At 43.8% G+C, this 12,538-nt stretch overlaps 1 protein-coding gene across 1 annotated transcript; it reads left to right on the plus strand.

Annotated features, from left to right (window-relative positions):
- The first annotated feature begins 1,023 nt into the window (after nt 1-1,023).
- On the plus strand, nt 1,024-4,208 carry LOC135613543 (transcription factor TEOSINTE BRANCHED 1-like). The gene is made up of 2 exons (XM_065110574.1): nt 1,024-1,556; nt 3,141-4,208. Exons 1-2 carry the CDS (start codon nt 1,444-1,446, stop codon nt 4,180-4,182), a joined length of 1,155 nt encoding a protein of 384 aa, XP_064966646.1. The 5' UTR covers nt 1,024-1,443; the 3' UTR covers nt 4,183-4,208.
- The last annotated feature ends 8,330 nt before the right edge of the window (nt 4,209-12,538 follow it).

A 12,538-nucleotide genomic window follows, 5' to 3' on the forward strand; every position in this document is an offset into this window, starting at 1 on the left:
ACGCTCGGTTTTTGTTGCCGCCTGACAACAGGTTGGCACTTGGCCGCCCTCCCCGCCCGCCCCCAGCACGCTCGGCCAAGACGCCGAAGCTGCAACCACCCCCCCCCAACGCCCCGCACGCCCGCCCCGCCCCCCCCCCCCCCCCCCCCCCCCCCGGGCGGTTTTTGTTGCCGCCTGACAACAGGTTGGCACTTGGCCGCCCTCCCCGCCCGCCCCCAGCACGCTCGGCCAAGACGCCGAAGCTGCAACCACCCCCCCCAACGCCCAGCACGCTCGGTTTTTGTTGCCGCCTGACAACAGGTTGGCACTTGGCCGCCCTCCCCGCCCGCCCCCAGCACGCTCGGCCAAGACGCCGAAGCTGCAACCACCCCCCCCCAACGCCCCGCACGCCCGCCCCGCCCCCCCCCCCCCCCCCCCCCGGGCGGTTTTTGTTGCCTCCTGACAACAGGTTGGCACTTGGCCGCCCTCCCCGCCCGCCCCCAGCACGCTCGGCCAAGACGCCGAAGCTGCAACCACCCCCCCCAACGCCCAGCACGCTCGGTTTTTGTTGCCGCCTGACAACAGGTTGGCACTTGGCCGCCCTCCCCGCCCGCCCCCAGCACGCTCGGCCAAGACGCCGAAGCTGCAACCACCCCCCCCCCCAACGCCCCGCACGCCCGCCCCGCCCCCCCCCCCCCCCCCCCGGGCGGTTTTTGTTGCCGCCTGACAACAGGTTGGCACTTGGCCGCCCTCCCCGCCCGCCCCCAGCACGCTCGGCCAAGACGCCGAAGCTGCAACCACCCCCCCCCAACGCCCCGCACGCCCGCCCCGCCCCCCCCCCCCCCCCCGGGCACGCACGCCCGCCCCGACCCCCCCCCCCCCCGGGGCAACCACCCCCCCCAACGGAACGCACGCCCGCCCCGCCCCACCCCACCCCCCCCCCCCCAAATAAGAGTAAGTCTGCCTTCCAGGCAAACCATCTCTTCTGCCCCCTCCCCACCCGCCGTCGCCCCCCCTCCACACCCCCCCCCCCGGGTACAAAAAATAAGTTCGTATGAAAATAGCTGCTGATGATAAACAAATTTTACCTTTTGATTGTTATATTCCAGCTTCGTAGGCACAATGTTTTCGACTTTCTGTATCCTTAGGCTCTATGATGATTGTAGCTATCATGTTACATTTTGCAATGTACTAATGATTCCTACTCTATCAAGTCTAGACACAAGTGCAACATTTTTAGCATTGTTAAAGTCATTAAAGTAATGACTTATAACCATAATATGCTTACATTCATATTAGAAGAACATGCTCATTTCATTATTCTTTTTCATGTTTCATTACTTCTGACATCTAGTAGATCTCACTCACTAATATGAACCTTAAATTATGATTAGTTCACTGTGATAATTTATATTCCATGTTTAAGCATGGTATCACAACCCAAGGTTGCTCGACCATCTAGTGATGCCCCAAATTGTAGCCAGTAATCAGATGTTGCTTCTCCACCTAGCAAAATTGCCGTGGGTGGAAAGGCTCCACTCTTGCGAAAGTGCACACCTGTCTCAGATGAGATCGAGGTTAGTTTGCTATGTGGAAATTTCTGTACATGTCTTTTTTACTTCAAAAGATTTAACTATCATTCTATAAACTAGATTAATAAAGGTAACATCAACTTTCTTTTTTCCATGGTTGTGTGCGCTTTGTAAGAAGTGACTTTACTCTCATAACTTTGTCTGCGTGCAATAAGATTAATCATGGTACTGATGTAGTGGGTGGAGGCTCAGAAAGAGTAATCACATGGTGAACTCTTTATTCCTAATCTATTCCAGCCTATAATTCTATTTAAGGTGTACCATTTGCATTTCACAGCAGAATTAACCAGTCCATGTACCATTAGTTCAGAGTTCACACCTGCTGTCTTAGATTAGACTTTCCTTCCCTACCATTAACTCAGTCATTAAAGAAGTGTTTCTTGGTTAGTTCCACTTGTATTAATCATCTTGATCTCCTGTGTTCTATATATGGTAGGCATATCTTTTTTCTTCTGGTTGATTAGGAGTCTTTCAAATCTTTCAATATTGTGCATTACGTGGGGATAGGAGCACGTAAGAAACACTAATATCGATCATTCTTTTTTTTTTCTTTTTGTTAAGGGTAAGTGGTGAAAATAGGATTTGAACTAATGAGTCAATTCATCAGTCTTTGTCGCTCTACGAAAGAAACCTGCCTTATGTTGGCCATTTTGAACTGCACATCATTGCTTTACAATTAATCAGTAAGGATTGATCGGATTAACTGGGCAAACCTTGAGGGAGAACACAAGAGACATGCGGTGTCTTTGGGCATATTTCATAATGGTAGAAATTGTGTACATTGGTTGTGTTGTCTGTGGACATATTTCAAATGCATGATCGGATGCAATAAAATCTCTTATTTGCCGTAATTTTTTTGTTGCTTGCAAGTTTGTTATGGCCCAAATGGCAACAGGCGACGCCCAGAATTGGTATCGGTTGACAGAGTGGTTTAGGCTCATGCACACTATCTATGTGGAGTTGTTAAAGTAGACCATATGAGCTAATTATACGAATACTAGCAAGGGTGGCATTTCTTGATCACCAAGCTGATGTAAATATAACATGTTGGCCAGATTGATTCGTATTATATTGATTTTGACTCAATTAATATGTCAATCGAGGTCGACTTTACATAAATCACATGTTTGATCCAAACTAATCCTAATTATATTTGTTTGGTAATCAGGGTGGAGCTTGGTACAATTTGTTTAATGTATATTTGTGAGGCCTAATTATAGATTACTATACGTACTTAGCTACTTTAGTATTCCGATCCTTATACTTTAAAGAGTTATATTAGTATCCCTATAATTACGAAGCTGAAACATTTAAGTTTATTTACCTTAACGTTGTCGGTTTTATCAACGTTAATGTATATTTTGTTGCCCCCTGAAATAGATTGGCACTTGGCCGCCCCTGTCGATACTCACACCAGATCTAAAAACTCTTGTACTGCTTTCTCGCTTCCTTGGTCTCGCTCGTTCTTTGATTACTAACTCAAAGTATGCTATACCTTGCTTCTAGCCTTGCTTTATTTACTTGCTTATGAGCCTGACACTACTTGCTATAACATTTTGCTTTGACCAGAAAAATGCTTCCGATCCGTGACCCCGAGTACATCTTCGACCAGTCTTCGAACGAGCAACTTGAGTTCAACCCTCATCTTCTTCTTCCCAACAGCTCCTGCTTCCCCTCCTCCACACCGACAATCTTTTGTCCCGATGGCTTTCGTGATCTCTTCTTAGCCTCCGCCAATATCGGCATCGCGAATGCGGCTCCAACATCTACTCGGCCAAGCCTTCCTCTTGGTGATTCAGCCACATCGGTGGAGAGGCAGGAAGGCGACGACAGTCGTAGCCGCAAAAGGGCTCTGAGGAAATGCAGGCACAGCAAGATAGTTACCGCAAATGGGCCGAGGGATCGAAGGATGAGGCTCTCCATCGATGTGGCACGGAGCTTTTTCCGACTGCAGGACACGCTCGGCTTCGACAAGGCCAGCAAGACAGTGCAATGGCTGCTCACCGTGTCCAAAGCTGCCATCGAAGAGCTCGGCACCCTTTCCTCAGCCGAACATAGCGGTTGCAGCAACCGAAGCCCGAAAAGTGAATCATCCGCTTTGGTATGCCAGGATTCGTCCGCTATTTCTAGCTCCAAGAACAAGTCCTCCACCGTGACCGTTGCAGCCAGGGAAGTAAAGAAGAGCAAAGCCAGAAAAGGAGGTGTTAAGCCATCGAGGAAGGTGGAGTACCACTCAGCGCTTGCGAGGGAGTCGAGGGCCAAGGCAAGGGCGAGAGCAAGAGAGAGGACGAGGGAGAAGCAAAGGATGACTTCCTTGGATATCATCAAGGAAGAAACAAGCTTGAACAATATGAACTCATTGATGGAGTTTGCTAATATAGAGGAAGACGAATCTTGCGCACCGAACTGGTGCTTGAACGTAGCCAGCGACACAGCCGCAGCCTATGAAGTCCCAGTGATAGGTGGACCAGTGCTGATTCCGGTCTTTGAGAATAGCCAGGATACCACGGCAATTAATGACGCAGGTGGCATCTTCGAAGAAGAGTGGGACGTGGACGCACTTTCCTTGTACTTGACATCGCTGGAATCTGTAATAACGCAAACCCCTTAATTATCATTGTAGTTCTGTTTCGTCTTCTTTGCTAGTTTGATATGTGTGCTGTTCCTTTTTTCGTTAATTTCGAATTGCTTTTCTATAGTAGGGACATGTTTCTACTACAACTAAGATTCAGTTATCTCCCTGTAACCACACACTCATGCCTTCAACTAGTAGAATGAACGGCTTCCATATGACTCAATCCGGACGAAGAAGTAACTGGGGTGACTAAGGAAACCTCGAGTTCATATTGGCCATGGGTTTAGAACGGGAATGGAACTCTCTGAGATATAATCTCCCATTGTTCCTCGAATCGATAGCTCAGTGGTAGAAAGCTCGGCAGTTAACCGACTCATCATAGGTTCGAATCGGGGATATTTGATTCATTCCGAATTCCAGAATAAAGAATGTCAGAATTAAAGGGTTCGCTTTGACCGTTAAGAGTAGCGGTTTCTATTGCATTCTATCTCATCGTAGCCCATTCTTTCTGCGCCTTGGAGAAAGTTCAAACAAGAGAAGAGAAGGGCGAGTATTGAAGCAGGCCTTCGCCTTCTTTTGAGCTAGCCGAAAGGAAGAAAGCAGACCCAGACGAAAAGCGGTTTGATTGACCCTTCTCTATACATTGAAGCAGGCCTTCGCCTTCCTCTTGTCATTGCTACTCAATCAGACAATCCAGTCCCTACCTCTGTCAGCGAGCTCGCTCAAAAGAAGGATTGTTAGGCTGTGTAACTACTACAGCTAGGATAAGCAAGCCCATCTCTTTCCATGTAAGTGAGAGTGCTAAACCTAACCTAAACGCCTTAAGCCCATTCAGTTGGATAGAAAAGGACATCCCTATCCTCTGATTTAGGCTCTAAAGAAAGACACAACTAGTCATTTTGTGTCCCAGTATAGACTTCTTTTTCAAGCCAGTAAAAATACCTCCATCTCCCATCTAGCGATGAGACCTTCTGTCCTTACCTATTGGAAACTTCACTTTCTTAACGTCTTGTTGCTGACTTCCTTACTGCATCATCTGATCTCGTCGTCAAGAACTCGAATTGCTAGAGTGGGATAATCCGTTTAGTTACAAGCCTCCGGTATGTCTTAATTAGTTCCCCAACTCTACTACCCTTTAACATAAAGCAAGCCAATAACCTCTCTCCACTTATATAAGCAGGGACACTCAAACTTCCACTTTCAACAAAGAATGAATTTGATCTATCAAGTGCAGAAGATCGGATTGCTTAACGACCTAACCTCTGATTCCATAACTGCTGTTGACACTTGCACTCAACTTTCCTATCCTTTTGGCGACCTCGACTGCGGACTCTTCACTTGCAGAAGCGCTTGCTTGATACCCGCCAACACCTTTCTTTAGCACAGATCCTGTTTCTGGTATCGTTGACTTCACTCTCACGGATTCTTCTCCTGGACTTGCAACTCTAATAGTAAATTCCGCTGCTGATTCTCGAACTGCTGACTCACTAATTGATTCCTTGACTACAAAGCTACCAGCTAACTCACGACTTCTTACTGCTGGCACAAACTCATGTTCGCCCCTTTCAGAATGGAATTGGAAATACTAATCTCTACCGCCCTCCGTTAGCACAACACGTTGAGCTCTGTAAGCGCACCTTTCCTTTCTAAAGCCTAAGTTTGTTTCTGGAACTCTATCACTTGTTCTTGCGCCGAGTCAAACAGTAATTGAATCTTGAGATGAGAGTGCAGAAGATCGGATTGCCACAACTCTCACTCTAACTAACACCGGTGAACAAAGTAAAGTCTAGCTTCTGCTTCAAAGCCAGTACTTGTTTCTTGTGCCGAGTCAACTCAAACAGAATTATGACTTAATGGAAATTGAACTGATGCCCGAACACTAGTTGTTGCTTGGGTGGCTTGCCCCTGTTCTTGTTAGAGTGGAAAGGGTGTTGGACCTATACGTAATTGCTAGCGCATACAGTAGTTAGTTGCAAAATAAGAATATATGGAGGGCCCTTATAATAATTGCTAGCGCATTAACTTAATTACAAAGAAACCTAACCTTAGGGCCATAATACTTAATTGGTACCGCATCTTGTGTTACACTTAGAATGAAACTATGAGGTACGATGTAGCGCATTCCTTTAATAGGGAAGCTTACTTGCTCATAACTCATTAACAAGTCTTGTGTTTGTAGTATAAGCTTGTTGATTCCACTAGCTAAGCCACTATTACAGTGGGAGACAATAAGGCAACACCGAGCCAATAAGGAATTTAAGAATTTGACTATTAGAAGAATTGGACTATTAAGTATAGGAGAGTCAGAAAAAGTAGAAAAGGAGTATACATGGGCCAGGGTAGAAAATGAGTCTACATGGGCCAGGGTATCAATATCAAATAGTAATCAATAAGATAGGTGGGTTAGTAATCAATAAGATTGGTAGGTAGGAAAGGGATACAATGTATTGAGATACCCCTATGATGTTTCATTCAGAAATTCCCCTTATAATTAGTTTCATTCTTTATTAGTAGCCATAGGTATAGTATGGTAGTCCAGAGCCATTACTTTATTTGTAACCAGAGGATGGGTAGGCAATAGCAGAAGATTGGTCATATCATATCCCTTACTTATTTACCAATACCTCGGAAGTAGAGAGGTCGGGTGCCCAAACACCAAACACTGGACTTGGTAATAAAGGAAGGAACCATAAAGATGTTAGGAATAAATGCATTATAAGGACAATTTCCTAGTTTCCATCATCTATTTCCCATCCAACCACTACAGTGATGTGATAATGCATTTTTAGTGTATACCTTGAACCAGGAGTGAAATCAGATCTTTCTTCCCTTGCCTTTGAACTAGCTTCTGCAACTTACTATAGGGGCCTCGCCTGTACTTTACTCTGCAAATAGAGATAGGAGCCTCATTAAGTTAGCATAGAGGATCAAGCAGGGCTTTCTACAGAGTTGGGGAGAGCCAAGTAACTGGGCAAGTCTGATCCCTTATTCTTATTAGTAGAAGACCTTTGTCTTAGATTGGTTCGATACCATGCTTGGATTGGAGAATTACCTGTGACCTGGACCTGGCAATACACTTCTAGAAGAGAGAGGTCGGCAGCCAATAAGAAATAAGAATAGAGTGGACGGAGAACCCTACTGACAACAAATAAAGAATACAGGTTGACTCTCTTATATACAAGATATACTTGGGCAATAAAGAGTTCTCTACTGGGGAACTAAAGATCCAAGTGTGACGTTTATCATTGCTTAACAAAAGCCCACCCGTTCTAGACTAAGTTGAATCTGTCCTTGTTGAATCAGAGAGAGAATCTACAGTGCCAAAGTAAGCACCAGTTAGAGTTGAGTCTACAGGTTAGGAATAAAGATCTTCAGCATCAATTAGTTATTAAAGTCGAGCAAGAGGCGAGGTATAAGCACTAAACTAACTGAGTTTCAAGCAGTTCGCGTTCTAGTCTTCATCCCGAGTTTCATCCTATTAGAATGCAATTTCAAGCGGGTTTTATCTCTTCCTAGGTCATTTACAATAAAACATAAGTTCTGTTCTAGTTCATTTTTTGCCTATATCTTTAGGGCATTAATTAAGTGCACAAGCCTTAGTTATAACGAGCCAATTCTATCAAGTAGTAAAGTCAGATCTATCAAGTAGGCAAGTCAGAATGAAACCTGTAAAGACGACTCAGAATTGAACTAACTCATTAAAGAATTGAACTAAGTTGGCAAGTAGGAAAGTCAGAGACAAGCTACTACCGGAAGGTATCAAACAAAAGAAGTAGGTTCGGGAAATGATTAAGTGTGGCAATGGTAAGAATTGACACTCACAACTTAGTACTAAGTGACTAAAGGATAGATCTAGCGAATCTGTAGTTTCGTAGTCTTGTTTCAAAAGAGACAGTTCGAGTTATAGCAGATAGAAGTAAATCCAAGATTCTCTGTTCTTACACCAAATGATCAAGATGCCAAGAGATATGGGGGAATTATTACTGAAATGTTCATAAAATGTCTCTATGCGAGCCGAGCCTGACAAATCCTAAGGTAAGGTTTCGCATGATAGGTTCCATCACGTCTTCTATGAAGAGTATCCACCTCTTATATGCGGAGTCTATTACTTGTTTCAACTGCTTCCTCACCGAAACCTCTCTCGTCGACTCTACTCGCCTCGTCGCCCCCCGTTAGTGTCCAAAGATACTCTACTTTAACTCGCACAATGAAACTGATTCACTTACCGACACACAAGAAAAGAAATACAATCAATTGACCCAACACCGAGCTCACCCCCGGCCTATGATCCTTATAAAGCAGATGCTTCTTCTCGCTTGAACAACATCTTTATCTCGTCTCTTTCTCTTGTCTTGCTTAGCGCTTGCCTGACCTCTGAAGTTCATAATTAGTTGGAATATCTCTCTTATTGAGTACTTCTTGCACAAGATATAGAAAAATGTAAAGATACCGGATTTTCGCCAAGCACCCGAAGTAATAAGTATAATAAATTAGTATTTGTATAATAGTAAGAATTTCATTAACAGATCTACATTTCCTACCGCCGGACATAGTTCAAGTGTGATTCGTATGTTTGTTTTCTACCTTCCCTTCCAATTCAACTAGAAAGTCATATAGTAAGTAGTTCCGGTGTGATTATTACTCGTACGTTTGATACCTTAATTCGATCTTGAACACATAACAAGTAATAAATAAATAAGAACTCGTTATTCCGGCTTATTCCGAGTTATTCCGGAGTCCTCATTAAGCCTAAGTCAACTTATTAATATTTTTGATAGGCAATAGGAACCCTACCTATACTAGGCACCTGTGGATCTGAAGTAAACAATGAATTCATTTGATCTTCAGTAAAAGTAGAAACAGGATAAGGTACTGGCTTTGATTGAAGCAGGAATAAGATAAGGAGAAAGAGCAGTTCGGTATCCGGGTGTAATAATAATAATAATAATTATTATTATTATTATATATATATATATATATATATATCTTTGGATCCGTGTAATGAGAATCGGATCGTGATGAGATCACGATAATGAGACTGATTCGCCTTTAAACACAGATCCTGAATAATCCCCCGATCATAACTTACTCGAGAGAGACATCAAGATAACCGGACATACTAATGTGTTGTATACTCGTTCATATGATGAATGCATCTAGTCTCATAATTACTCGTGTGGAGACACTAGAGATATAATACTAGTGCTCATTGGGGAATGAGTTTATTAATTGATCTGCTTACGAAATGTTGAATGGTTGATGATGTCTTACTGTCAGACAACGATTTCATAGTCTCGGTGATGTATCTGGTCCTTAGACTTGAGATACCAAGGATGTACTATATAAGTGCTTCACTCTTTGATACCAAACTTATAAGTTTGGATGTCTTAGATATAGCACAGCTGATTATCGAGAGTGGTAGTCAACCTTACGAGAGTTATTGAGTGTCGATAGAGGATCATCCACTCTCGGTGTCATGAGAGGAATGTCTCATATGTTCTTACTCAGACAAATTCTTGGCTAAGGTCATTCGGATTGAGAGAGAAAGTTTTCTAGGACAATCCGATTACAGCGAGACTCGAGTAGAAACCGTATGGGTCTGACAGTATCATGTCCGGTATACGGTCTTTGAGATATTAAATAGATAATGGACTATAGGTACATGGTAATTGAGGACAAACAAGTCTAATGGATTAGATTCCCTTGTATCGTCTGATGACTACGGGCGTAATGACATAGTACGTCCGCAATCGATGAGTTGAGTGAATTATTATAGAGATAATAATTCATTGAGCTATAAGGAGTTTTGACAGGTATGACTCACGGTCAACTCGATATTCGGCATAGATGGTCACACACATATGATAGACATTGTGATGAGTAAAAATTCGGATATGAGATATCCGCCGAGCCATTGTCTTATTGGATATCCAATAAGTTCATGAATTATTGAATCTGTTAGAACCCTTACAGATTCTAAACTTGGGGTTGATCTCTTTAGGGTATCGGCCTCCTTGGAACTCTATAGGGGTTCCTCCCTCCAAGTTGCTGCTCAAAGGCTGCAGAAAAGATTCATCTATTGCTTCTCAAAAGAGGATGAATACATAGCTATTTATAGGGTTTCTAAACCCTAACTCCTAATAGGACTCCTACTCAAGAGTCCTACTCAATTAAGACTCCTACTCAAGACTCATAATAGGACTCCTCAAGAGTCCTACTCAATTAAGACTCCTACTCAAGACTCCTATTCCTTTACAACTCCTAATTCTTCTCTAAGAAATAAACTCCTAACAGAATGTCCATTTTAATTAGGACTCTCCTAGTTAGAGTCCTAACAGAGTGTCCCTCTCAATTAGGACTCTCCTAGCTAGAGTCCTAATAGAATGTCCCTCTCAATTAGGACTCTCCTAGCTAGAGTCCTAACAGACCCGCCCTCTTCAAATCAGCCTTGTCCTCAAGGCTGAGATTCCATGAACTCAGGGAACCGGGTCTTCAGCTCCTCATATGGTTCCCATGTGGCGTCTTCAAGTGGTAGATTATTCCAATGCACTAGTACTTCAGTAGAGGGATGTCGGCGACGCATCACGATCCTGCGATCGAGGATGGCCTGTGGTTGGGCTTGAATAACTCCATCCTCAGTTGTGTTGGGCACTTGGATCTGGGGTGACTCGTGTTCTCCCAACTTGGGCTTTAGGCATGATACGTGGAAGACAGGGTGAATTTTGGCATCCTCATGTAATTTAAGTCTGTACGCCACGGCTCCAATACGCTCTGTGATCTGATAGGACCCATAAAAACGTGGGGATAGCTTCATTGAGGCTCGAGTGTTGATAGAGAGTTGTTTGTATGGTTGTAGGCGAAGATAAACTCAATCTCCCACGGAAAATTCTCTTTCACTTCGTCGTGTGTCGGCTTGCTGCTTCATTCTGGCTTGAGCGGTAGAGAGATTATCTTTTAACAGTTGTAAGAGTTTGTCCCTATCAATCAATTCTTGGTCAACCTGATCTACCTTGGCCGAGCCAATTACATACTTTGGAATCACAGGTGCTGGTCGACCATACAATGCTTCATAAGGGGCACATTTTGTAGATGAATGATATGTAGTATTATACCACCATTCGGCCCAGGGAAGCCATTTCGGCCACTCTTTTGGTCGGTTGCTAGCGAAACACCGGAGGTACGTCTCTAAGCACCTATTTACCACCTCTGTTTGGCCGTCAGTTTGTGGATGATACGCTGTGCTAATCTTGAGTTTGGTGCCTTGTAACTGAAATAACTCGGTCCAAAATTTACTAGTGAGATCCTGTCACAATCACTTACGATGGACCTTGGCATCCCATGCAGTTTAACAATATTTTCTATGAAAATCTGGGCAATACTAGCAGCAGTGTAGGGATTTCTCACAGCACAAAAATGAGCATATTTCGTAAGTCGATCAACCACCACGAGAATCGTGCTTTTACCTTTGGAAGATGGCAGCCCTTCAATGAAGTCCATGGAGATGTCAGTCCACACTGAGTCTGGTATGGGTAGTGGTTGTAGCTTCCTTGGATTTGCCATAGTTTCACCCTTGTGCTGTTGACATATATCACATTGTGCCACATATTTAGTAATAATTTTTTTCATCCCTCTCCAATAAAAATTTTGCTTCACTCTTTTGTAGGTTCTTAGGAATCCAGAGTGCCCTGCTGAAGGTATAGAGTGCATTTCATGCAAGATGATTGCGATGCAAGGGGAGTCAGGTATAAGCACAATGCGACCTTTGTAGCGTAAATCCCTCGAATCCCAAGTGTAGTGGGCTATTGCACTTGGATCCTCCTCCAATTTTTTTATGATCTTGCTGATCTCTAGATCCTTCTTCCATTCTTCCCTAATGTCATCGAGGAGACCGGTGGTAGGAAGGGAGATGGTTGAAACCTTAGCTTGTTCAGGTAGCCGTGAGAGTGCATCTGCAACAACATTTTCTTTCCCCTTTTTGTAAATAATTTCATAATCAAATCCAAGAAGTTTGGTTACCCATTTTTGCTGCTCAAGGGATGATATCTTTTGCTCCAAAAAGTACTTGAGGCTTTTATGGTCAGTTTTAATTTGAAATCGCTGGCCGATTAGGTAGGATCTCCACCTCGTTACTGCGTGTACAATGGCAAGCATCTCCTTATCATATACTGACATATTTTGATGGGAGGGAGATAATGCCTTGCTAGTGTATGCGAGTGGTCGACCATTTTGCATGAGAACGACTCCAATTCCGACTCAAGATGCGTCGGCCTCAATGATGAAGGGTCTATTGAAATCTGGTAGCGCAAGCATCGGCGTCGTTGTCATGGCTGCTTTAAGTTTGTCGAAGGCAGCAGAGGCTTTGTCCGACCATTGGAAAGCATCTTTTTTCAGT

Source organism: Musa acuminata, chromosome BXJ1-2 (assembly GCF_036884655.1).
Source record: "Musa acuminata AAA Group cultivar baxijiao chromosome BXJ1-2, Cavendish_Baxijiao_AAA, whole genome shotgun sequence".
NCBI classification, from domain to species: domain Eukaryota; kingdom Viridiplantae; phylum Streptophyta; class Magnoliopsida; order Zingiberales; family Musaceae; genus Musa; species Musa acuminata.